This window comes from Colius striatus, chromosome 7, assembly GCF_028858725.1.
Source record: "Colius striatus isolate bColStr4 chromosome 7, bColStr4.1.hap1, whole genome shotgun sequence".
Taxonomy (NCBI): Eukaryota; Metazoa; Chordata; class Aves; order Coliiformes; family Coliidae; genus Colius; species Colius striatus.
In genome coordinates, this window is record NC_084765.1 from 10,707,171 (window position 1) to 10,734,288 (window position 27,118).

The window sequence follows — 27,118 nt, forward strand, 5'->3', positions numbered from 1 at the left end:
TTTGCTTTAGTCTCTTTAAGGATTTTTATTTGCCCTCTACTACCTCAGGTGGTTTAAGAGCAGCTTTTTGTCTCGGCATTTGCCAACGTTATTCAGAGGCATTCTAACACCCCAAAGCTTTGATTAATAATATAGCTTTTGAAACATTTCTATTTTAAATTAGTTTTACCTGTGTAATTCTTTGGTATTTTGAAAATTACAATGACGTACGATGGATTCTTTGAAGATACATTTTTGAAATATTTTGCCTGTTTTGTACTTTTAATTTTATAATATATTAGTCATTGAATCTTTACAATTCTTTAACTTTTTACACCTGCTTTGAATTTAAAATAAAGTAGCCACATTCCATTACTTTAATATAACTTTTTTTTAGTTTATTCAGTATAAGGAAATAACAAAAAAAAATGGTAAGACAACAAATTTCCAATTATATAGACTTATTGCACACAAATTGTTTATTAGTAGGCAAATGAAGAATACCCTTTTATCTGATTAATATATAAAGTTACTAAATGAGCATAATTAGATACACATAACAATTTCTTAAGGTAGTAATGACAACCGCAATATTGAATTCTTTCATAGCTGGTAAAGCACTAGGAAACAGGCTAAGAAAGATGAGTTCTGGTAGATGTAGCTCAATATCAAGATGTGAATGTTGCTCCTGCCTCACATTGTCACTTTGTTCCTCTGGCAGAAGCTATCAAACTTCTAGCAGCTACAAAGGACCAGGGGTGTGTCATACAACTTCAGGCATTAGCAGCTTGAGCTATGCTGCTGGTTGTAAATTGAGATGACCAAAAGGCAAGTATTCACTTGTTCTTACCATAGAAATAGTGTGCTCTGAAGGACACACAACATCTGGAGTGGCATCTTGTATTTCCATTGCAAATCTTGACTCTGATATGTCCTGTTTATCTTTTAAAGTCTCTTCTATGAGTGACTCTGCTGCTTTTACCCCTTCCTCACTTCCTCAATTTAAATCTTAGGATTTAAGGCCTTCCTTTTAAAAGCTAATATATAAAATGTAAACCTCAAAATATATCATTATATTTCCCCACTGCAGTATTTTTCTGTTTATCTCACCTCTTTGCCAGGGAGGCTCCTTGTGCACAACAGAGAAAACCATAAGAAATGAGTGTGTGGTTTATTAGATATTAATGAGACAAGATTGTGTATAAACCTGGCACGTTAAGTTTGGATTGGCTTCTGGATATAATCAATGATGGAATGGTGGTGGCTAAATAATTTTTTCAGGGAAAGATTTTGACAAATTGGACATGAGAAACATTTTGCTACATTTGGCTTGTGCTATTCCAGAAGGAAAGAGTTGTTGATTGCCTCAAAGCTTTGTTCTGAACTGTCTAATTACGCTAAAAAATGTGCCTTTTTTGTACAGTACGTGCCAGTCAATACATAAAAATTCCTTTCTTCTTCTGATCACTTTGATCTTTAATATTAACTTTCCTAGTTCTGGATTTTGGAGAACAATCATTGAAAACCACAAAAATAAAGTTAGCAAACCATCTGTTCTTCAAGACTTAGAGTTTTGTATCTGGTAATTTTCTTAACGAAACTTAAAAGTTGTTGATTTTCTTACCATACTTTCTAGCAGAGGATAGTTAGAGGATAGCCAGTGAGGATAGTTTCCAAATAGGAGTGTGAACTGTAAAACTCTCGGATCTGGAACTTTAGCCAGTAACCAAATTGGCCTCCCTTTTTTCTGTGTGAATACCAATAAATCCTGCTGAGAGGATTTAAAAGTAAGAGGAATTATATACTTCATTCTTTTAAGTCTCGTTTTAGGAACTTAGCTTTAAGGTTGGCCATTTGAAAATGCTGATTTCAATGTAGTCCTTGTAGTCCATCTGTTTCCTCAAAGTGAGGAAACCATTAATAGATGGGTCTTTGGGTCTTGAGCGTTAATATTTTGAAGGTCATATAGTATAGCATGATTGAGCTGCCATTGGAATGGATTCCAGTGAAGCCTAAGGGCAGAGCTTTGAGAACACAGGAAACGGGAACTTGATTTGCTTTTCTCATAAACTGTTTGCTTTCATTTTCTGACCATCCTTTCCACAAGTCAGAAAATCTTTTCTTTCTGAAGTGATAAAGCAGTATGCTTTCTCCCTTTTCCCCACATCTATATATAGAAATATATTTCCACACATCAACATACAGAGAGAGCTTGGGTTTACTTTTCCTGAAGCTACTTCACCTGCACATCAAATAAGGGTAAAACAAGGGCAAATTATTCCTCTTGTACTTTTGGCTGTGGGTGCTAGACTGCAGCCACTGGGAAGTCTCCTTCTGGCAGATTTCAGTTCCTTGATTAGGCCTCATATAGTTCTGTCCAAGTAGCTGAGTTTGGCATGTAAGAGCTGTAGAGATTCATGATAGTTAACCCCTCAAGTAGGGAATGCAGACAGAGATTACTTGAGAAAAACTTGCAAGTACTACGTGAGATTAAGACTCCCTCCTGAGATACTGATATTTTTGAAGTAGGGACAGTAGGCAGAATCTTACTTTCAAGTAATCAGTTGAAGTATCTGTGTAGGTAGTTGTAATGGTAATATGATAGACTGCTCTATTCAAAGTTTCAGTCAGAACTCAGCTGCCCTCAATCTTTGTATTTCAAGGACTAGTTTGGAGTGGAAGTTTGGAACATGCATCAATTCAGATTAGAAATCTGAGCAAATCATGGAAAGCCATAATGTGGGCTACTTGCAGAAGAGTTCATCTCACAAAGCTCGCCAAAGGTTATTTATGATTGAGGTTTAAATCAGTGCTGTGGCTGCATCATGAAATACCCTCCTACAGAATTAATATTTTATTGTATAAGATATATGAAGATCCATGTCAAGATGGACTCGGGCAATTTACAGAGCTGCATGGCAGGAGAATGAGAGACAATCATAAAGTACACAAGGGACATTCTGACTACATAGAAAGATGAGGAGGTGGAATTACTGTGGAGGTAATTAAACACTGGATCAGATCTACCAGAAATTCTGCAATTTTTGTCCTTGGAAGTTTTCAAGTTCCAAATGGACAAAGTCCAAAGCAACTTAGTCTAGTTCTTTCAGTGCTGACCCTACTTCAAGGAGGGGGTTGACCTCAAACCTGAAGAAGTGTTAGATTTTGGGAATTGATCTTCCAGTCTGGCCATCATACAGTAACATGTAAGTTAACTGTAGTCAAATAAGCATTCAACAGTCAAAGTCCACACAATGGCTGATTATTTGTATAAGTTGATAATATAGTTATTCCTTTCCTGTTGTACGGAAAAGTTTAAAAAAACTCAGTGGAATTGGATTCATAATTCTCTTTTCATAAAAAGGAAGTGAGACACATTCTTGCTCTTTTGGATGTGTTGATTTTTGCAATGCAAATACATGTATATGTATCACTGAAGTAAGCAACCATGAATCTAATTTTGTCTAGGAAGCATGAAGTGAGAATAAAATCCTTGTTTTGCTGCTCTGCCATTGCAATATGCAGAGCTGAGCATAACCTCCCTGCTTGAAAGACCACAGTTGCATTTTAGGATCCCAAGAAGGCTATTTAATTGTTGGTTTGTTCAACAAAGTGTGCCCTCTGGGATTACCCCTTGTAATTGGGAAAGAAAGAATTTTGTTTAATTTCTTCATCTGGAAAATCTTTTGCTGGAGTAGCAACAAGACTCCTGGGTCACTAAGCAATACTGTTCTGCCCTAATTACCTTCAACTTATTTATGTTTCTAAGTTAGGCCTTTAGTAGTTGGGTTTTTTTCCAAATGAATAAAGTTGCTATCCAGTTGTCCTGGAAAACAGAGTAGTTTATAGAATGTTCATATGTAAAAAACGCATTTGAAAATATTACTCCGTGAAACAACCTTAAGGTTTTTATTAAATAAGAATGAATCAGCACCAAAGGACATGATGTTTTTTCCCCTTGATCTTAACTGTCTCCCCTCCCCACAAGCAAATTTGTTCTCTTTTTAATACTAAGAATATAGTTAATACTAAGAATATAGTCAAGTGACAATTTGAGAAAATATCATCTTATGCTCCCAACCCTGCCTACATCCTAGACAAAAATAAATGTGTAGCTAGAATATGATGTATAATACATGCAGTCCAGACAGTAGATACATATCTGGGTTTCTCCAAGTGTACAAGAGGGAGTAAAAGAAACCTAAATGACCCTGTGTTACAGAGTTCATGATGCTCATTTAGGCAAAATTGTCTTTGGTGGTAATATTATCTCCTGGTATTCTTAATACTACTATCGTTAGCAATTTCTGTCCTGCATCAGGGAGGTCTTTCATGACCATGGAATGAAGGTTGAAGCTGACTCCTAAACAAAATTGCATGTTTCTTTCCAATAGTAAGTTGTTTAGGAGGAGGAAGAGAGTGACATATTTTACTTTCAAGTTTTTTGGATTTGTCTCCTATTTCAAGGTCACTGTCTTTATATTGTAAGACAATAGTGTTTTCCCCAGATATTTCCTAGCTCTAGATTCCTTTTGAACTACCCTCCTGAGTGACACTTAATGTATTATTCTCCCATTCTTCACACCGTATTATATGCTGTTCCTTATGCTTAGAAATCCTTATTCTCCATGCCAAATACCCACCTACTCCATGTTCACATTCTTCCTTTAAACTGCATTTCCTTAAAGTCTGTCAAAATTAATCTGCAATTAAGAAACATATCAACTCTTTCTTGAGATCTGACAGTCTTCTGATCATCAGATTTGATGCTGCAGGCTGAATTCCTTAACTTATGCATAATACTGTACAAATCAGGGCCTAATTTTTCCTTAGTATCACAACTACCTAGTACATATATATTTTAAAAGATCCCATTCTGCTGCTTGTTGTCTTTTTCTTGTCATTCTAGCTGAAAGCCCACTGATGGAAAAAAAATGAAGTCAGTAAGAAACAGAATGAGGTAGAATCTTTGTCTGCTAGTTAACAGGACTTAGAGAAATGATCTATCTATGAAATGTAGAGTGACATGTTTTTTCTATATTGTGTGGGGGTTTTTTGTTTGACTGGGGAGGGTTGTTGGGGGCAGTTTACACAAAACAAGGGAAAGGGTTGTTGAAATTATATAAGTAAATTTGTTTAGCAATGATTAGTTGAAATTTAAAATGCAGGAGGCATATCTAAAACTGCATGGTGAGATCTCTTAGGCAGTTGTGACTTAGTCTGACATTTGACATGTTTGTGCACTTTGTTCTTCATGTGTGGAAGAGGTTTTTTATATGGCTTTGGAGGATAATTTCCCTTGAAGTGAAGGATTTTCTGTAATTAAAATTTTGAATCTCTAACTAGTTCACTATTGGAGAGCGTTTGCGCTTAAACCTTTAGTAAGCTCAGTGAAATATATAGGTGGCTTTCACTATTCTGTTTTGAAAAGACTGAACATATGGCTTCACATTGGCTGCGGTTTCTTCTGCTTTCTAAAGAAGCTTCCTTGCTTTTGGCTAAGAAATATGCACAAGTACTTGGAGAGAAATAAAAGAACAAAACAGATGATGCAGATAGTGAAGAAAAAAACTCAAAAGCAGAGATACACATGTATTGTTTTCTCTTTTGCCAGAGTCCTTGGAGAGAATGTCTTAAAAGTGACCTTGGAAACAGCTGCCACAAATTAATGTAACTGTCATCCATGCTGGATGCAAGCCATTGAATGAGGGGGAACAGATGGGTAAAAGCTTTCAGGTCTGGAATCCCTGAGGAAGTGCCACCTCCCTTTGGTTCTCCTGCCATAGCTGTCCCGTTATCTCCAGCACAGGATATTAGGAGTGCCAGATTCTTGCAATGGTGTGACTGGGTAAAAGCCTCTGCTCTAAGAACCTCACAGATCTATTCCTATAACTCCATTTGGCTGTCCTTTCTATATAAGAGTTGAGGCCAGTATCTTAGGCCCATACTTAACCTGAAAGGAAGCCCTAGAATGAGTAAAACCTACAAGTTCACACAGAACATGTTTTTGTGAGCTCGTATACAATTCTTAAAACCATTTCTTTTTATGAGGAAATAATGCTACTTATAACCTCATTTCCTTAAATTCTTTTTAGTTCTAAACAAAAACTGAAAGCAAAACCTTTGGATTAGAAACAGAGTAATTTATACAAGTCTGATTCATGCAATATTAACTCCAAAAAGAAAGTGGAGTCAGAAAACTTTCAGGCTGCTTAAAATAAACGTATCTTCTTGTTGTTTTGGTTTTTTTTTTTAATCTGTCTCTAGTAGTCTAAAAAAGTAGTGAAGCAATGCTCTTCAATGTTTCTGAAATATGTAAGTTCTTCAGTGTTTTGCTCACTAATGGCAGCATAACATTCAGACTAGAATTCCTGAAGAGAGATTGTAAGCCACTCCTCCAATTGCTTTGCTGCAAGAGAAGTAAACCTAAATGTTGACTGCTAACAAAACAAAAAATCTAAATATTGCTAAAACAAACAAAGCTGGATGATAGTATTTCACAGGAAAAAAAAATATTTTCAGATACAGTTGTGATCTTTTAGTAGGTCTTAAATTTCCATTTAACTATGTTAAAATTGTTTGTGAGTGAAATGGAGTCCAATTGATTTTTTTCTTCATGTAGCAGGGAAAAGCTTAAAACTAGGACCATAATGGATCCTGATGGATCCTGCCAGAAAAGTTTATCCATTAAAATCTGCAGGAGTTAGCTATTAGCTTTCTTTAAACTCTGATATAAAATTTTAGATAGAGAATCAAATTAAATACTTTGTTGAAGGAGCTGGTCTTGTTGATAATGGATCAGTATCACATAACACTCCAAAACTTCCTATTTTTCAAGCTCAGCTGATTGCCATAACTAGCCATTACTAGAGAGATTCCTCAGTGCTCCCAATCAGATCATTCTGGAATTTCATCACAAGAACGTTTTACTGTCTTTCTGACCTAACTTTTCCTTTCTCTCATTCAGGCAGATGATTGAAAACCATAATGTTTTATGTGCTCCTGAGCTATGAGGAAAACAGGAAGCAGAGAAGGAGATTGTTTCCTGTCATTGTCCTCTGTAAAGCAAGTCCTATATATGGCTCGCTTGCAGTCCTAAGATTGTACCCAGTGAGTTTGTAAGACAGAAGTTTTTTTACAAGCTGAGGGTCATTTGCTGTATTCTTCGTGTGCTTCTGTTAGTTTCTTTCTTTAAAATATTTTTGTTTCAAAATTAGTTGCACTTGTCCCTTGTCTCTGAGGCTGCAACCTGGAAGTGTTCCAATTGTCAAGGATTATTTAAGTTGTTTAAGAATTCATATCAGTGCTCTGGAATTAATACTTCTCAGAACGAAAACAGATGCTTTGCATTCACCTAGTAGTTGCATACGCTTTGCAAACCTCAGTGGTGGTGTTCTGTATCTTATAAGCAGAGAAACCACTTTGTCTTCCAGATTTTCCCTTGTACAGCTGTATGGATATTAGTGTGCATAGGACTTGGATAATTTCCATTATCACAGAGATGCCTTATATTAGTCCTGGGGCCATGACTGTGTGTTTTGCTAAACTGATTAACATATTATCTTAATATCTTGCAAACTTGAGTATGTAATATCAGAACCACTCACTTGTCATAAAAACTAGATGCAGCAGGAAACAGCCACTTTTTTTTTTTTATGTTATAGATAACAAAGAAATTGTCTTCCAATTTCCACATACTATCTCTTGTCACGTAGGGAAGGAATGTAAATGAGTCAGCTTTAGTTGTGTTTTTTTTCAGTTCTGGTGAATGTTTCTATTATACAAGCATTTTGAAGTCATAGTGCAAAATATTAAAGGTTTTGTTTGGTTTGTTGTGATGTTGTTTTTTTAAAAAGTATTTGAGATAGCTAATATATGCCAGCAAAATTTGTTTGTCTGTCTTATACACTATAACCATGCTTTGTGTTTGAAAACTTGCTCCGTGGTACAAACATAAGGAAAACACCCCTGTTTGCTCATGCTTGGTTTGAATGAAATAAGTTTAGTGGGATTTAAGTACTTCAAAGCTGCAAAACCTAATGAATTCTAAATGCTTTTACAGCTATATAAAAGGAGTGCAAAATGATACCTTTCTAATATGGTAACGTTTCACAACTACTTTAGAGGGCACCAAAGCAAAAAGTTATGAAAAGGAGCTCGGAATTGCACAGTTCAACTGTGGTCATTAGTATGCAACTCCCATTGTTGACAAATGACAGTTGCTTGACTTGACCACAGGCTGCGTGAGGTCATGAAATATTAACAAAATGCTTTCTTAACTGTTTATTTCTGCCTCTTTTTTTCTATATCCTTGCTGTAATGTGAATAGAGCATTTGAGGTCAACGGCCAAGCTATCAGTGGAGATGGAGTAAAGCACCTTTATCTAAGCCTTCACTAACGCAGCACAGCTGTGACTCAGAGGGTAAGTTAACTGCTTATACTTAGCTTTCTCTACTATGGTAAAATGAGTTGCAGAAAGAACATACTGAAAGCCAAGGGCCTCTAAATACTTTTCCCTTTTATGGAATAGAGTTCCCAGATCACCATTTCCTGGAGATTGTACTCTAAGCCTACACAGTGGTAAAAGAAAGTTCTCTGCATTCACTGATCTATATCTGACTACAAATTTTAGCTCAGGGGATCATTTTTTCCTTACTATTTTAAGCAATAAGTTTACAATAACAGACCAAAATGTGAAAAAGCACTCCATCCTCTCTGCTTTCTTTCTTTTTCTTTCTTTTTTTCTTTACATTGGCTCATCTTAGTGTGGGAATAAGCAGAATCTCGTGAGTAGGATAGGTAATTTGTGGTTTTTTAAAACTCATTTTGTAGGTGCAAAAGGCTTGTGCAGACTGAGATTGTAGGTCTTCAGCCACATCCATTCTTCTTGGGACATGTGAGTTAATCTCTACAAGTATTTAATTTTCAAAGGTAATTTTGAAGTTTTTTCAGTTTCAAAAAGACTGAAACTTTGGAGTGGGATCATTTACTAGGATAAAACACTACAATAATCTTATGACATACTTTGATAGGATAGAGATGGGCCAGACAAATTTTGATCAATGCCTAAAACAAGAAATAGCAGAATCTTGAAAATGTCTTAGTTACTAAGGGTGCTAACATGTGCTTATGAACATTACTTCTTTTTCATGTGAAGATGTTTTTTAATCTATCCTTTCAGTATGTTCAGGGACAATAATTATAGTTGTTTCTGTTGCTATCTCACTGTATGGCAAGTGTTGTTAACATATCATTTCCTTCTTTGAGTGAAACATGTTTATGCTTGTGGAAAGGAGATAAAGCTGGCAAAGCTAATGACATCATGATTCCAAAGGCTGTTTAGCTGGCAGATGGGCCAGGCTTAGAACCAGGATAGTCATGCTCTCTACACTTTGGCCCAGGGTTCAGTAAGACTGTAAGCTGGGTTTCTAGCTAGAGATGCGTGTTTCTGTAGGTTCGAAAGCAGTACTTCCTAATGTTCTACTGAAGGAGAACAAATGTGCTTTCCAGGGAAATACATTTTCCAAGGACATTTCTTTCTTTTCTTACTGCATTTTTGTGATGCAGATCAGCTCCTCTAATTCTTGTTAGAATGTTCTCGCAAAGCCTTTTTTCTGTATATTTTGACTCTCACGGGCATGTAATGGGGATGTTTTTATTGTCCGATCAGACATAAGATCACTTCAGCAATGATGGAAGAACAATATTTATTCACTAGTACCTTAAGGTTCCATCATTCCTAAAGCTTCACCTTTCCTATTAGTATCAGAAGGCAGTAATTTATACAGAAGACAGGACAGCTCCTCACACAGCATGAAGCAAAATATTGGCTCCATTGGTTATATCCGTTTGCATTTACGTGTGATGTTTGTGCTGGCTAAGCATCATAAGGCCATTAAAGGATCTGGACTAGTGATTTTAAGAATACTACATAGGCTTTTAGATTGAGAAAATAATCATTCAAGAGTTATAAACCATATAGCTTGTGAACTGAACTACGTCTTTATTTTCTTGAAGTACTGGGAAGTAGTAGCTCTTACTTTTAGCACCTTAGAGGACTGCAGCAGTGTAGTCCAAGTGTGTAAAGATTGCATTTCTTTTAGGAAGCTTCAGAATATGAATAATTCTATGCAAGCTTTCACTGCTCCAATACAGTCCTCAACACTGGGGTTTCTGGAGAGATGTTGGGGAAAAAAATGGAAAGTCAGAAGAATTTTTTCTACTGATAAGCACCACAAAGATTTGGAACATTTTCTGATTTGCAAAAAAGCTCTGTAAGGAAGTCAGAGTAAGGTTCTAATTGTGTCAGACATAGACTGAACTCAGTCCACTCCATATCTGGGGGTTTTTAAGGTGGTGTAAATTCATCTTTCTACCCGCTGTTCTCCCTTGGCTGTACTTTCTGTGCTGCATCTCTAAGACAGCACAGATCGGGATTTGTCCCTTTCTATTCTTAGACAAGCCTACTGACTTTTTTTTTTTTTTCTTTTCTTTTGAAGTTTTTTTGCTTTTTAAAGCTGAAAAATGAACTGAAACTTGATGTGCTTAATAGTTCTATCTTCTTTCCTATGACTTGCATTACTTTTTAAAGTTTAGTATGTACTAGGAACTCAGCTAAGACTGGGAATAAACTGCTTCAATGCAGGAGCTTCTACAACTCCATGTAGGACTGCAAATGCACTTTGGCCATGACTTGAAACATTCCTGATTTTTCAGGCCCAGCATTCTCTTGAGTTGAGCCTATTGGAACCCTTATAAATTCATAAGAAAAACATTAAGAGGGATTAGATAAACAGCCAAATTTATATCTTTTCTTTTTTGTTTTTGTTTGCATTTGAGTTCTTGCAAACTCAGAAATTGTGTAGGATGCCAGGATTTTCTTACAGAGATGAAGAGCAAGTCCACATCGTTTTTTTTAGTTACCTCACTTTTATCTTGTCTTCATGTGTTGTTAGTAGTTGATGACTGTTTTTTAATACAAAAATACTTAACTGTTGTTTCAACTGTTGTTGAAACACCCAGATGTTTAATGTTACTGCTGTCTGCCTAATCTCTGTGGAATTATTAAAACATATGAAATGGTAAATGTCTATTTTCTGTCATATTAGGGACTTTAAAGTTGTTTTGCCTTAATAAAGATTTTAAAATATTATTTTTATTCATTGAAAGCTTCCTATACTCATATTGGAAGTCAGAGGTTGGTAAAATCATGAGACAAACATGAGATTCTGCCTATTGCAGTAGAGCTAGAAATTCCCTTGTAACAGGTTCAAAGCATCTAGAAAAACTTCAAATGTGTGCTGCTTTGAAGGAAATGATGGTTAATGTTAAAAAAAATTTTTAGCTTGTTCTTCATAATGATACCATATATGCTGTATCTATTCCACAGTCATTATCAGTGAACTTCAAGGAAATAATTATTTCTTTCTGAACACACTAATAATTCTATAGAGATAATATTTACAATCTATTATTTCTGCATTAAATTTCATATGAGGTGGCCTTGGATTCCTCTTCTAGTAAAGGAGAAAGTCAAGTTTTCAATACAATGTGAAATTAATCTAATAAAAGCATAAGTCTTAGCTTCTTATGTAATGCAAAGTTTTCATATGTTCTGTAGGCTTTATAACACAGAATTTTTAATGTGAAAGCGGAGGTGAGGAACTTGTAACTGCTGTGGCTGCTTCAGTATTTCCTGTGAATGGTTTTGGTTTGGTTGTTTTTTTCCGTTTTCCTTTTTTTTTAAAAAAAAAAAAAACAAAACCCAACTATTTTCACAATTTTATTTGTCAGCCTCAATAAACTGACATGTTCCTGAGTACATTTCTTTGCCTTTCCCTGAAATTAAAGGGAAAAACTGTAGAAGATGAAACTTACAATGTTGCTAAGTGCCTTGAACTTCAAATTGTCTCCCCATCTCAACCTCTTTTTCCATATATCTTCATTTGCACAAAAGAGTCAAGATCTGGTTAGTAATTAAGGTTTAGGAGAAGTTTTATAACTTGAACCTATGCTTGTTGGTTATATTTATCACCTTGGCACACTATAGAAGTTATATTACTGTTTGAGTATGTACTTCCAGTCTATACACAGCTGTGCATTAACTGTAAAGGGAATATAGTTACTTCTTACTAGCACAATCAGAAACGTACCACATTGTCTCTGATAACTTTGTTGTTTACTATCTATAGGCACCACCAAGGAGTCGAATGATTTATCTATGAAGACTATTCCTTAATTATCCGGTAGGTGTCACAGTAAGTCTTGTAATACATACACAGTAGCTATAAGGATTAGTATTTAATATTTCTCATCTTCAGGTTACTGTATAGGCTTTAATACTAATAGTATCCTTGTGAAGGCAGTAGCTCCCATCAATACTAATAACAATAATTTTCTCAACTAATAGGCAGCAATTTAGTGCTTTTTTCCTTTGGGGTGTTACTGCTGTTTTGCTTTGGAAGTGTCAACTTGCACACTGTTGTCTTGTGCAGATGTACACCAATTCTTTGCACAATTCACTCAGGCCTTGCTTTTGCTCAAAGGCAGAATTGGCACCATCTGCATTTACAGTTTCTCTCTTTTCTTCAAGATCTGAGATCACGCTAGACTTAAGATTTTCATTAGTTACTAAAAGATTTTTTACGAATATCCAGGATGCTGTTTCCTTCTTAGAGGATTTTTAGAGAAGATAATTTGGTCACAGCCAAAACGGCCATAGTAATGAAAAAGAAAAAAAAAATCAGTAAGATGGAGGAAATAGATATAAATGGCAACAAGAACGGGTGTCCATGCTTTTGGTAAGTTACACTTCACCTTGAAAGCTTTAGTTAATGTAACACAAGATAGCATTTTTAATTTTAAACTTTAATACTGTTTGTTATTGTAAAGTGATCTCAGTGTTACAGCATAGTGTTTTAAGTGGATTTGACTTGTATTTTTGGCATCTAACACAGCCTGCAGATCACAAGGCCTTTCAGCGCTTATGCCTTCAGGCTAACTTGAAACAGATATTCTCAGCAGTGCATGGTCCTGTTAGTCCACATTGCAGTTCCACGTGCTTCACACTGTCCACCATGCCAACCTTACCTGAAGACAAGGGACAATCAAGAGAGGCACAACACAACAGTTCTCCTCCAGCCAAAGTAAGCACTCTTACAATGGTGTTTTCTGACACTTGTCAGAAACCAGAGGCTGAAACCTGTTTGTGTATATTTAGGAGTTTGATAAAATAAAATCTAATAATTGAAATGTATTACAGTGTTTTGATTAAATGATGAAGTTACGAATAATCTTTCAGTTTATATTCTTAGAATTCTTCAAATATTTTATAGACTAAGGAATGAAAACTGAAGTTGCTGAAGCACTTGTTTATCAATTTGATCCAGAGGCTTACATGTCTCTCTTTTCTGAACCACATAAAAGCTGTCCAAAAAATGTTCTCTGGGATGTTATTGCAGAAAGCTTTAACCCTTGAGAAAAGAACTTAGGCTTGTACTTCAGAGTAGTCTTGAAAGATCTAGTGTTACCTTTACAGATATAGAACATGCTATGCAATTCATGTGTGTGTGAAAGATGGAAATCTGCTTCTTGGTTTGTAGTCTTTCTCAGTGCTTTATTCACCACTGCAGTAGCTGAACCTATACTGGAACTGTACAGAGTGCAGGTGGGTGTTTTATGCAAACTGGTGTAAAGAGGGGATTTATGATCTGGCATGTCCTCAACTAAAAATGTGTCACTGTCCCTGGATTCGAGGACACTGTATTCTACACTTTTGGTGAAAACATCCGCTACTTTAACATTGTTGGAAAATATTGTCAGCAGTAAGCCCTACACTGATTTGTTATGCATTCCATCTAAATTGCACATTGTGCTGAGTGTTAGTTTCCTGGTTTAAGATAAACACCCCAGATGGATGCAAGTTCATCAGATTATTAGCTGAGAACATATATTATGTCAAGAAGATTTTATTTTTTTAACTCATCAATGTGAAGAGTAGTATTTTAGTACAAAAGACTTGCTGAGTAAAACATATCCAAAGAGGAAAAAAATATGAAAAGCTAGCAAACATCTATGAATATAATTCTAAGCGTTATTGTCAAAGGGAGAAATGAACAATTCCAACTACCTAAGGTTAAACAATTTCTAAATGCATTATACACACCTTTTAGAGGTAGGTCTGCAATGAACTATAATGATGTGATAGTTCATGAATCAGTCAGCTGTACAAAATGCTTAATTTTAGATAAATTGTTATGTTTATGGACAAATTAACAGTTGAAGGATTTTAACCAACACACTGCTCATGAGCCTGCATAAGTTAAAATTTGCATCTAGCCAAGCTTGTGAGAATTTGATCTTATTTGTACCTATTATCACTCTTGGGTCTTGCTGCAGTCCAAGTTCTACAGCATGACTATGTAATAAGTAAAGTAGGTTATCATCGACAGGTAAGAAGAGGGCAAGGAAGAAGAGGACATCAAAAGTAAATAACTGGTGGACTTGTTTTCTACTGTTGAACAAAACTTTTGAAGTCTAGAATCATCTCTTACATAAAGTGTGTCTAGTTATGTTTCTCAAATTCGTTTTGAGAAAACAAATATGGTTTTCCATTTAATTATTTCTTACAGCAGCCTATGTTGACCATTCTGATTGACTCTTAACAACATTAATATTCATTAGCTCTGTGTTCCTGAGGGAAATAGATGTGAAATTCCCAATAATACAGACCTGAAGGCAGTTAATGCAATTCAAAGAACTTTAGCCCCTTGTTTGAAATAGTCTGAATTTAAGAGTATCTAGTTGAACTCTTAGTTTGTGTGCTGTCTTGTTATAGTAAGGATTGAACATGTTAGAAATGTTTTATACAGAATCATTTATCCCACCATAAATCATAGTCAGATTATTGAATCCTTTCCCCATTTTAATTTAATGAGATTTATTTAACATAGAATAATATCCATGTATATTATTTTCTATTCACATCACACAATATATCATAGATATAATATTATATATTAATTGACATGAAATATATTATTAAAATATTATTTCTCTGATACTAAAAACCTGAAATCAGTTTTTAGGGGTATTAAAAATATAATTTCTATATGTGTAATGTGAACCTGCAGCAAAGAAAACTGGTTCCTTACTAGTCATGTTAAGATTTATAATGGCTTATAAATTTCCCTATATTTTCGTGGTTGGTTGTGAGCTGCTATTTTCCCTGTTTTTAAATCAAAAATCTCTGTTTCAATTTCCAGCTTTCTCCTCTCTTTGTATCTCAAATGCTATTTTACTGGCTTTTCTGACTGCTGAGGTAAAGTCTGTCTCAGATGTTCATAATGTTTCTTGTATATTGGTTCATTTATTCAAACTTCTGCATTTCTTTTTTTATTTAAATTTGTATTGTACTTTTATCAAATCACTGAAACTTATCTGTTTTGTTCTGAAGGAGTTGTGTTTATTTTGTTCTCTTATCTGTCTGAACTACATGCATATATGATTGAAACTCATTACCTCACTTGATAAACTGAAAGCTCATAACTTTATTTAAACAAATAAAATTAGGCTTTAAAATCCATATCACTAAAAGACTACTCTAAGTTACACAACTTTCTGAAGCCTTTCACATAAGTGTCCATTTCAGGACAATTTTTTTCTGAAATTCAGTCCGGACCTTTGATAAATTTGGAAGAATATGACCAGGTGGCAGAGGATTTTTTTGTTTTCCCAATACTTTAAGGAATTCAGGTGGTACGCAGTAAAGCTTTATCATCTGACTGTCCTGGCAGGGTGGTTCTTTTTGCAGAGATTTCACCCCCAACACAGGCTACCCTCCCCCCTTACTGATCAAATCTATCCAAATTTGACTGGATTATAAAACTACTAAATACATAGTTTCTGCATGCTTAGTGAAGGCTTGGTAGAGCTTAACAGCCAAAATGTCAGCTGATCCTACCCACTCTGAGTATCCCTGAGCCCTATGGACCAAACTGCATATGCCACCCTCTCAGCCCTGCACAAGTCTCCCTGTAAGACTGGATGGCACATAGTCTTCCTTGTAGAGCATGTGGATCAGTTCCCACCTGAGCCATAGAGGTGGAGTCAATTTTACCCAGTGTTTTATGGGAGGAGCACTTGGGACAAAAAAAAAAAAAAAAACCAAAACCAAAGCTTTGATAGCATGCAGTCACTGGCACTACAAGATGAGGCAGCTGTTGGGAACAGAGTTGTCTGGAAGCTAGCACGGAGAGGGCAGTTAAAGGCAGGCAGTGGGAGGGTGATGGAAAACTGTATCATCTTTGTGTGGATGTACAACTGTGAGACAGCTTAAGCTTCCTGTTAGATCTTCTCTTCCAAGATCTACGTATAGCAGCCTGAGTACTCTTCACAATATAAAGTTTTCTTTTGATTCAAGTCAGCTGGCCCTGCAAAGACTTTCATGCTCTAGATTTTCCTGCCCTTCTGCTATACAAATGTACAATAGGTGTGGACAACAAGAGGCATGAGTTTTCATCTGTGTAGAAGCTGAACTTCTGTAGCTGCTAACCAAGATGAATGTGTTCTGACATGAACTACAGCCACCTTCTTTTTCTTTTCATTTTTTTTTCTTTAATGAGGTGGTTTTAGTCCTAAAATGGACTTGAGTGACTTTAAGATTGATGTTACATCATTCAAAAACTTTTGCTCTTTGGCAGTCATGAGATTAGAATAAGCCTTGTGCGTGTCTAACAAGCAGGACAGTCACCTGAACTTTTGGCATTGACTTTTAGACAAAACATATTGTTAGTTAGCAACATGTTCAAGAATGCTACTGAAAATTGCTTTCAAACTATTGTCATACAAGGTCAATTTTGCACTTGAGTCATGTAATGTATCATGCTTATACATTCTAACATTTCCAATATTGCAACTATGTTTTTCTTAAACTTAAATCTTCCTGTTATTTTCTTGGCATGTTTCCTATCGTGCTTTCCTGTGATTGACAATGTGAACTTGATGAGGAATGTAATATGAGAGATATGGTTATAGAAATGTGGAGCTACATGGAATGTATTTATCAAGAATCCTCAATCAGATGTCCAAAGCGAAGCATATTGTATAGCCTTTGAGAGGAAGAAATGCTGGGCTATATATTTTAATATTAAACCATTTTCAAAATGCTCCTAGAGTTCTTTGAATTGATGAGAAAATATATTATTTCAACAAGAAAAAAATGAAGCCGTGGGAGAGATGTTGAAAGCAGTCCTGATGTATCTGCTAGATATTAGCAACCACGTTACTGTTAGCTTTCTGGATGTATGTAATTCCATTTCCACGTACACTCTTGACTACTTGTTTATTGTAATAAACCTTATGTCTATGCCAATTTCTCCACATGACAGGAGCTGTCTGAAACAATTATTGATTGATGGCCTTTATTTTAAAATATTGAAATGATGTCATTTTCTCTATTCTAAAATGTTGACTTGTTAAACTGAGAGCTATTACGTGCTTCATTCTATAAATGCCTAAATTAGTGCTTCAATAGCAGCTTTTTATTACCTGCCTATTTAATGAATATTACTAAAATTAATGTCTTTCTGTGTTAACCCTAGGTTTAGCTAGTAGTTAAACATTCTCAAAAAGAGTAAGCAAAATTTACAGTAAATGTTGTTTCAGTTAAAAAAAAAAATGTTTACAACAGTTGAATGTTATTGGCTTTGTGACATTTTAGAATATTTAGAAGGATCACTTCCTGGAGGTGATGGATGCCCCAGGCCTGTCAGTGCCTAAGAGGCATTTGGACAATGTCCTCAACAGCATGCTTTAAGTTTTGGTCAGCTCTGAAGTGGTCAGGCATTTCGACTAGATGATCATTGTAAGTCCCTTCCAACAGAAAATAACCTATTATCTAATCGAATGTCAACTGAAGTAGAAATGTCTTATGAAAATTTGGGATGTAGTTTCAAGGAAAAATTAGGAAAACCTCCTTAAATAAAATAAAGTACTTGTACATATCAATGTGTAGCAGATGCAAGTTGGATTTGCAGATTTACAAATTATTCTTTAAATGTTAGAAGTTGATTGATGACAGCCCTGCCACCTTTGGGAAGCTTTCCCTCCAGCTATAAATACTTACGTTGCTATGATATACTTTACTTATCCCATGAGTGTACTCTAAAGAAAAAAAGCAACTTCTAAGAGGTGCCTAAACTTCCTCCCCTCTGCATGATTTTATGTGAATCATTTTCTTCAACTTCTTGAGTGACTATAAACACCAGATTGTTTATGTAGCCTCTCAACAGCAGAGAGGTTGATTTTTTGGGGGAGGCTGGGGGTGGGGTCGTCAATCTGAATGTAATACATGGGGTAGAAGCAGTAACCTTTTGACCACATATAAGGAGTCCATGGTTCTTTATTCTAACTAGATGAATCTCCATTTGGGATATCTCATAGGAAACATTCCTTTGCTTCAGCTGGTTGGCATCATTATGGTAGAAGGTGTGGAATTAAGCTCTTGGGAATTAAGTTCTCCTATTTTTTAGGAAGGCAAGTGTACACCGATATTCAGAGCCAGTTTCTTTGTCACTTAAAAATCGTATTGTATTTTATCAAATATTGCAGTTATTTCGAATATTTTCAAACTATTTTGCAAAAAGTATCTTTTCCAATTAAGAGGAGAGAAAAGCAAGTAGAACACTGATAAGAAAAACATAATTATTTTTTGTTTTTTTCAGATGGCATGTGTACACCTAATACTGCATTTATTCAAGCTGTCATTGCACACTAGTACCACTTGGAGATTTTGTGTGCCTGAACTAGCTGTTATATGTAGCTGCTTTTCACTCTTGCATTCAGCTCATAAATTCACTAAGTGTTGTACTTCAGTAGAAGAATGGTCTGCTGTGTGAAAAGTCTGTCTACCATTTCAAACCTTTCTCATTATTGATTATTGAGTTTCGTTTGCATGCATTAAAAATGTATAAAGAAAATATACTTTCCAAATCTCCATCAACACTTCTTAGCAATTTAATTGTAGGCCTCTAATTCACATTTATTTTATCAAATAAGAGCTAATTCTCACTTAGTTCAGCCATTTGTTAGAAAAATATATTTATTATACCAACTGTTATTATAACACACTTTTTTTTTTTTTTTTTTTTTAGAGAGAGTGTCAATATTCAGTATTTTTAATTTCTGTTTAACTATATATTTGTCACAAACTCTTCAGGACACCACTATTGAAGGGACAACATGCAGTACACCTTCTATAGTTCTTCCAGAGAATGCTGTTACGCCAGAGGGAGAATTTGATAAAAATCTCCTTAACAGGTACTATATAATAATTTACCAATCTCTGCAGAAATTGTACAATTAATCCCAGGAGCTTTGTTTCTAAAATGCTGCTTCTAAAATATTATTGCTCTATCTCTATTTGTAGTTTGATGGTATTGTCTTTATATTTTGATGATGATGTTTTTAGATGTAGGGAACACAATGAGGGGACAGGAATATAATTGAGCACATAATATAATATGCTAAAAGGGTAGTGTCATATAATACAAAGGCTGCCAACCTGACTATATATTAAATTTACATGCTCTTTCTTTCAGAATAACATAATTTGAAACTAAAACAATAATAGACATTAAAGTTTTGCATAATTTGGACTAAAAGCTGTAATTTTTGAAGTCCATCCTCTTGATAGCAAATAAAATGTGATCTGGAGAGGAAACAAATTCCTTGGTCGATTTCCTTTTGTAGATGTATAATGGGGGGAGTGTGGGGAGGGGGTGTGTGTGTATGCATGCTTTACAATCCTACTCCTGTTACAAGGATAACTGACAGTTGGATTCCTCATGTTCTGCACATGGTAATGCATAAAACTCTCCCTCTGTCCAAATTTTAACCTTTATTTAGACTCAGTCAATGGATACAAAAAGTACAGTTGAGCAGTTTTGTGTTTCCTGAAGTATTCCTCCCCCTGGAAATTTCTCCATTCAGTAGCTAAGTCCCTAATTCTGGTCTATTACTTATATGTATTCATCAGTAATGCTGCCTTTAAACATATTTCCACTGAACCAATAAGAACTTTGTAGCTTTTATTTTTAATGTTGAATTTTTATAAAGCAGTAGAATTTTTATGTTTTGTTGGTTTTCTTTCTAGGCCTCGTAGTCCTCATAGGAGACACTCTAACCGTGGCACTAGGAATCCAACAAGTTCTTTGACTTCTGTTGGTAAAAAATGATTATTCATTTAACCTAGAGTGTTTTCTCGCAAGATATGATGTGCAATAATGACCTAAAAATGTAGATTCTGACATTATTAACCACAGCTTTTTTCTTGTGCATACTGCTAGCATGTTGGGTTGTGACCATGAGTGTGTGATTGTAAGTGGATTGCAGGCAGCCAGATCTAGGGACTTATGCATATGGCTAGCTCCATAAAGTTGTTAGATTAGTGTGTTAGCTTAATATTTTAAGACTGGAGATATATATGCTTAAAATTCTTGTTTTATGCAAAATACTGGTTTTGTTACTTTTGAACAACTAAATTTTTTTTTTGTAGCAAGGAGCTTAACATACACTTAAGTTTCATGATATTTAGTTTGGCTGTTGTATCAGGGTAAACTTTAAATGAAAAAGCTATCCAGGGGAAGATTTCCTTAATTTCTTCACTTTCTAATGAGTCTTTTCATACATAATTAGTTCTACTAGTTCTCCATAGCTATCTGTGGAGTATATGCAATATATTGATTATTACACATTTTGTTTAACTTTTCATGGATTTATGAAGGTTAATTTGCTGGAATTAATTTGATATTTGTGAGATTACAAAAATCCAATAATTTTGTGGACTTGGGATCTTGGGCTAGTTTCACAAAAATGTAGAATTGGAGATTCTGATATCCTGATATCCTTCTATGAGTGCATAACCGGCTGGCTAGATGAGGGGAGAGCAGCGGATGTCATCTACCTTGACTTCAGCAAGGCTTTTGACACTGTCTCCCACAACATCCTCATCAGAAAGCTCAGGCAGTGTGGCTTGGATGAGTGGACAGTGAGGTGGATGGAGAGCTGGCTGAATGACAGAGCCCAGAGGGTGGTGACCAATGGCACAGAATCAAGTTGGAGGCCTGTGGCCAGTGGAGTTCCACAGGGATCGATTCTGGGGCCAGTCTTGTTCAACATCTTCATCAACGACCTGGATGAGGGGACAGAGTGTACCCTCCCTCCAGAGAGGAACCTCATGAGGTTCAACAAGGGCAAGTGCAGAGTCCTGCATCTGGGAAGGAACAACCCCATGCAACAGTACAGGCTGGGGGTCGAACTGCTGAAGGGCAGCTCTGCAGAGAGACACCTGAGAGTCCTGGTTGATAATAAGCCAGCAACGTGCCCTCGTGGCCAAGAAGGCCAATGGCATCCTGGGGTGCATCAAGAAGAGTGTGGGCAGCAGGTCGAGGGAGGTTCTTCTCCCTCTCTACTCTGCCCTGGTGAGGCCTCATCTGGAGTCCTGTGTCCAGTTCTGGGTTCCTCAGCTCAAGAGGGACAGGGAAGTGCAGAGTCCAGCACAGGGCCACCAAGATGATCAGGGGTATGGAACATCTTTCATATGAGGAAAGGCTGTGGGAACTGGGGCTGTTTAGTCTGGAGAAGAGAAGATTGAGGGATGATCTTATTAACATTTATAAATATCTAAAGGGTGGGTGTCAGGAGGTTGGGACATCCCTTTTTTCTATAGTAGATAGTAACAGGACAAGGGGTAATGGGATGAAGCTGGAACACAAAAAGTTCCACTTAAACATAAGAAAAAACCTTTTCACTGTGAGAGTGAGGGAGCCCTGGCACAGGCTGCCCAGGGAGGGTGTGGAGTCTCCTTCCTTGGAGGTCTTTAAGACCCGCATGGACATGTTCCTATGTGACCTGATCTAGGTGAACCTGCTTCTGCAGGGGACTTGGACTAGATGATCTCTAAAGGTCCCTTCCAACCCCTACCATTCTATGATTCTATGATTTTTAGATTCAGCATAACATCCTTAACTTTGTCTTTTTTTTATATACGATATTTTATTATCTTGTTAAGCAGTATTTCCACTGTTGTACTACAGTTAGTCTCAGACTTGCAGAGAGGTGCTAACTATTCATACCAATAACAGTCAGAATTAATCCTTGCTAATTTGGGATTCTGATGCTCTTGTAACTGGGCACTCAGATGCATCAATATGCTTATAAAATTGTAGTGAAGAGAAAGCCCACTGAAGGATTGTTAGGAAGATTCAAAGACTTGTGGCGTTGTGTGCATTTGCTCTAGTTTTGTGAATGGTAATTTAAATTCTGCATTAAATGTGGGTTTTGGCTGCTTGCATTTAATGGGAAACTTCCTTTATGTGTCCTACAAAACTAAGATGGAGATAAGAGCCATGTAAATTGACTCAGATCCATGTAAAGAATCTTGGAACACTTAAAATCTGCTTGAGAGCAGTTGATTTTAGAGGTAACTAAACTTGTGGAAATGAAGTCAATTTATGGAACTATACTTACAGAAGTCAGATTTACACAAAAGACTGATTATTCCTCCATACTCTGAGAAGAAGCAGCAAGAGCTGCTCAGCGACATCCCCATCCCCCGTCTAGTATTCAAATTAGGACATTACAATCTGGATGGGTAGACCAGTAGACAGGTAAATAGTTGATTGAATAGTTTGGCTCTGGGGTAGTGGCTGATTGACTTCCTAGACATTAGCGAATAGATAAAGCTCTCTGAAAGAAGCAAACCTTTCCAGATATCATTCTACTGAAAACGGTACTTTGCTTCAAGTCTGCTTTTTTTTTCCAGTTGCTATTGCTGGCCTTTGACTGTATCTTGGAACTCACTCAAGAAAATGAGTTGTACTTTCTGTCTTTATCAATGGCCTGGAGCAGGATGGAGTGTACTCTTTTCAAATTAAAAGATAAAATCAGATTGAGAGAGATCAATTAATATATGCTTGAGGGCATTGCTGCAGTTCAGAGAGAACTAGACAGACTGGAGGAATGAGCCAGTAGGAACCTCTTTAAATTCAGCAAAGACATATTCAGAGTCCTACATCTGAGAAGATATAACCCCTTTCAGTAGATGAAAGTTGGAATTGGCTAGCTGAGAAGGCACTCTGCTGAAAAAGACCTGGAGGCCTCAGTAGATAGTGGGTTGAACATGAGCCAGCAGTACACCCTTAAAGCAGAACAGTCTGACAGTGTTGTGGAGTGTACCAATAGAAGCTTTGCCAGTAGATCATGGAAAGTGCTAATTGCCTTTTATTCATGAGACTGAATCTAGAAAACTGCATCTGATCTAAAAAGGCAAGGGTATTGAGTAGAGTGAGGAAAATCTATCTGCTCAAAGAATATAGAAATTAGCATGCCTTGCAGCTCACCTCTTTTGCTGTCCAAGGAAAGTGCCATGGGGGATCCTTCTCAAATTTTAGACACACATATCTTGGTATGAAACAAAATAGAGATTTAATTAATGTTTTTTGACAGTTTTGAAATGGAATCAAATTTATGGAGATAATAAACAAAACACCTCTCTACAGTTTAGAGTTTTCAGCCCATTTGAAAGCTAGGGATTAATGGATTCTTTCTACAACTAATTAAAAATTGTTTAGAAAACAATGCATTAATCTAACGGTTTAAATGTAAAGCAATGACTTGCAGTAGGAGTCCATGCATTCTCCTGGCTCACATATCTAACACATCAACATAAGCGGGCATGAGGAAAAGCAATCTCTAACAATACCTTCTTTAAGCAGTGCATATTCTAATGGGATTTCCAATTCCTTTGGAGAGTTCTTGCAGATCCACCACATGGTAGAGGTTTATTTGCTTTTTTAAATAGCTTTATAATTTTCAGTCCTTAGCTATTCAACTTATTTCGCCTGCTGTTTTGCCAGATGCAGCTTCTTCTGCATTTGTTGCATAGAATAAAATCTTTATACTTCCAAACTCTGCACTTTGTTTTGTAGATTATATGATGGAATCACCTATACATTAAAACTAGTGTTCTTAAACCTTTGCCAGGTGAGTTTGTGGGACCTTAGCCTTGAAAAACTAAATATGGAAAATCCTCAGAAAAACAGAATCTGTGACAGAGATGCTGCAGCTGCCAGCTGAGATTAATCTAGTCATTGAGAACTTGAAAATATAACAACATTAGAAATGAACAGACATTAATATTTGTTAAATGCAAGCTCAAAACTACATTTAGAGATATATTTTGTACTTGTTACTCCGAAATGCCACAACATATCTGGAAATACGAGGTACAGCTCTAATTCTGATGTTTTCTGCCCAGACAACAGTGGTCATGTGATTGATCTGGTAAATGATCAGCTACCAGATGTCAAAATATCAGAAGAAGACAAGAAGAAGAACCTTGAATTACTAGAAGAAGCAAAGAAAGTGAGTGAGAGATTTCTAATGCGCAGAGGCAGAAAGTCAAGAAGCAGCCTTCCAGAGTCACCTACAGGTAGGTGCAGATTCTGAATACTAGATTTTATATTGTACCTCAAAGATCTGCAAAGGCACCAACAGGCACCTATTGTAATGCATACATTGCTACTGTATACATACACTTTATTAAATTTGAATGTCAGAATCATGCTGTGTCTCCTCACAATTCCATATAAAACAGAAAAGACCAATCTCTACGTTCAGATGTAACAGTGTTTTATTAAGTGCTTGAATGACAGGCTGCAAACACAGTAACAGGAAAGCATGAAGTATTTCTATTGAGTTCTAAAAAATGGTCACAAATTTCTGTTTGTGAATATTTTCTTCATAAAGTTCATACTGTACATACAATGAAGTTTTAATGACAAGATTCATACTGCTGAAAAAACATTTCTCCAGAGGTAATTACACAGACTTTTATTCTGAATGTAGTCATAAACTAAAATAAATGGCACAAAACCTCCTTTAAAAACAATAGAACAAAATCTTTTATTATAGATGTTTTCCTTCAGATGAAGTATTTGAAAAATAGACCAAGATGCCATTTTATAATGAACTAAGACTTTCATATAGCTTTGAAATGCCAGTGCAGAAGTTCTATCTTAAAATTGGCTTAATGCAAAACAACTATGCTTTTTAAAATTACACTTTCCCCTTTTTATTTTCATTGGTTTTCTGAATCAACAGCGTTGTATTAGTCTATGGAAAGCATACGAGATAAAACCTACTCTTAAGTTTCTAATTACCAAGTACAACTTGGCAATGAATAAACACAGGACTGATGACTGTGCGATTCACTTTTTAATCTTATCTGAATTTGAAAAATTTGGAAGCCATAAGCCTAGACACTAAAATTACCTTTTTCTTTTTTTTTTTCTTTGTTTTAATGAAGCAGTTTCCCCTACACTTAGTCCTAAAGTTTCACCAGTAGCATTTCGAAGCAACTCTCTCACTCTTCCAGTTCCATCAGGTAAAATGATCTATGCAGTCTCAAACTTTAACTTATAAAAGCTCAGCAAAACTGTATTCTGTAGTATTTCTTGAAGAGAAGTCAAAATCTGAAGATTTAAGCATCTTCTCCTTTTTCACAAATATGTTTTAGTTTTTGATTTTCACAAATATGTTTTGTATTACATTTTCTATTCCTGTGGTGCTGCTAGGTTGCATGTTTTATTTTTTAATCTTTTCAATAATGTAGTACTGAGAAACTTTCATGATCTTTCACTTACTGTGTTTAAGATTAAAAAAAATCTCTTTTATATAGTATTTTAGATGTTTAAATTTTATCCTTAATATATTGCATAGAACTGTGCATATATGCCCTAATTATGTTTCTGTCTTTCTAGGGTCTGATACGTGTACAACCAGTGGTGTTGAGTCAGTATCTCCAGGACAGGTAAGAAAGAGCTGAGTAATCTACACAGTAACGTGGTTAATACAGTGCTGTATTACACTGTACTGTCTTGTTAGTCCCTGAGGAAAATTGTATGTCTTGAATATCATTTTATATACCAAGATGGAATCGTTGATCTGTATTCTTTCTGCACAGTGAGGTGAGGGACTAATAAATGTTTACTCTGAAGACAAAAATCTGTGGGGTAACAAGCACTGAAGAGACCTGTTAAGTGTATACAATGGGAAAAGATCCAGTATAAACCTAATCTATGGGGGAAAAAATCCATTAAATTACTTCATAAATAAATGTGAAAAGCTGTGTAAAAATTAAAAGATTCAAAGTTCATCCATTAATATCTGTATCTAATGTTTGCGGCATAGAGATGAAAAATAACTTTGTAAGCCAACTTTGTTCTTCCTTTTTCACTAGAATAACAGAACTGTGAAAGAGGATGACAGACAAACTGTAGAGGTGAGTATTCCCTATTAAGTGTTGAACAAAGTCTGCCAATTTGTCTTAGCACACGTATGATGTTGATGTGACTAAAAAGGCTAAAAAGTACTGTTTAGTGACTGAGAAGAAAAATTATACTGCTCTAAGAAGTGGTGAAGGACCTGCAAATGTAGTAGAGGACAGTGGGTTTACAGATAGACTTTACATCCTGTAATTCACCCTGCTGTAGCTCAATTAAAATCAATATACTAAGGAACATAAAAGTATCTTCTATAGCCATTTTGGTGTATGTTGGTGTTTTAGACAGATATTGTCTTCCAGATGTATGGTTCAGTGGAAGTGATTACTGTAACTCCTGTTGCGCACCAGTGATGTGATGTTACTGTTCCATGCAATTATTGGTAGAGCTGTTTATAGGAATGCTTCCTAATTTGTTTTAGGTAATACCAGACAGCGTTTTAAAGAGATCTTGCGCTGAGTAGACTAGGCAATACATTAAAAAAACCTAGTATGGCAACTGAATTTCATAGCAGAAGCTGTGAAGGAGAGCAACATACCTGAGGCAGAGCCCACAGATAGATTGCATATTGGTTGCCTTAAATTGTTTACACAGGTGCTCTTAGGCAAAATACAAATTCAGTACTAAAGTAGCCAAGGTATAGGCAAACATTCTTTTGCCAGTTATCCTGTAGAGATTGCAGCCAAATGATAATTTATGGTACTGCACACAAAGAAAGAAGAGGTAAATTACAGTATATGCTTTAACTTAGTGTACGAGCCCATGGGTTTTTTTCCCTTGGGAGGAGAGGGACTAA

The 27,118-nt window shown here is 35.9% G+C and overlaps 1 protein-coding gene across 13 annotated transcripts in view; it reads left to right on the forward strand.

Annotated features, from left to right (window-relative positions):
- IRAG1 (inositol 1,4,5-triphosphate receptor associated 1) overlaps positions 1-27,118 on the forward strand; it is a 67,690-nt gene that overhangs the window by 15,179 nt on the left and 25,393 nt on the right. For 4 of the 13 annotated variants that reach the window (XM_061999813.1, XM_061999810.1, XM_061999809.1 and 1 more), the window contains 10 exons: positions 8,309-8,402; positions 8,813-8,876; positions 12,172-12,225; positions 12,637-12,780; positions 19,132-19,297; positions 20,133-20,203; positions 24,297-24,470; positions 25,347-25,424; positions 25,801-25,850; positions 26,280-26,321. In XM_061999813.1, the coding sequence (XP_061855797.1) occupies positions 12,750-12,780; positions 19,132-19,297; positions 20,133-20,203; positions 24,297-24,470; positions 25,347-25,424; positions 25,801-25,850; positions 26,280-26,321 (612 nt within the window). In that variant the 5' untranslated portion in view covers positions 8,309-8,402; positions 8,813-8,876; positions 12,172-12,225; positions 12,637-12,749. Of the gene's footprint in view, positions 1-7,022; positions 7,090-8,308; positions 8,403-8,812; positions 8,912-12,171; positions 12,226-12,636; positions 12,781-12,936; positions 13,126-19,131; positions 19,298-20,132; positions 20,204-24,296; positions 24,471-25,346; positions 25,425-25,800; positions 25,851-26,279; positions 26,322-27,118 lie in introns of those variants that run through there. The other 9 variants (XM_061999805.1, XM_061999807.1, XM_061999816.1 and 6 more) reach the window with 8 other exon arrangements.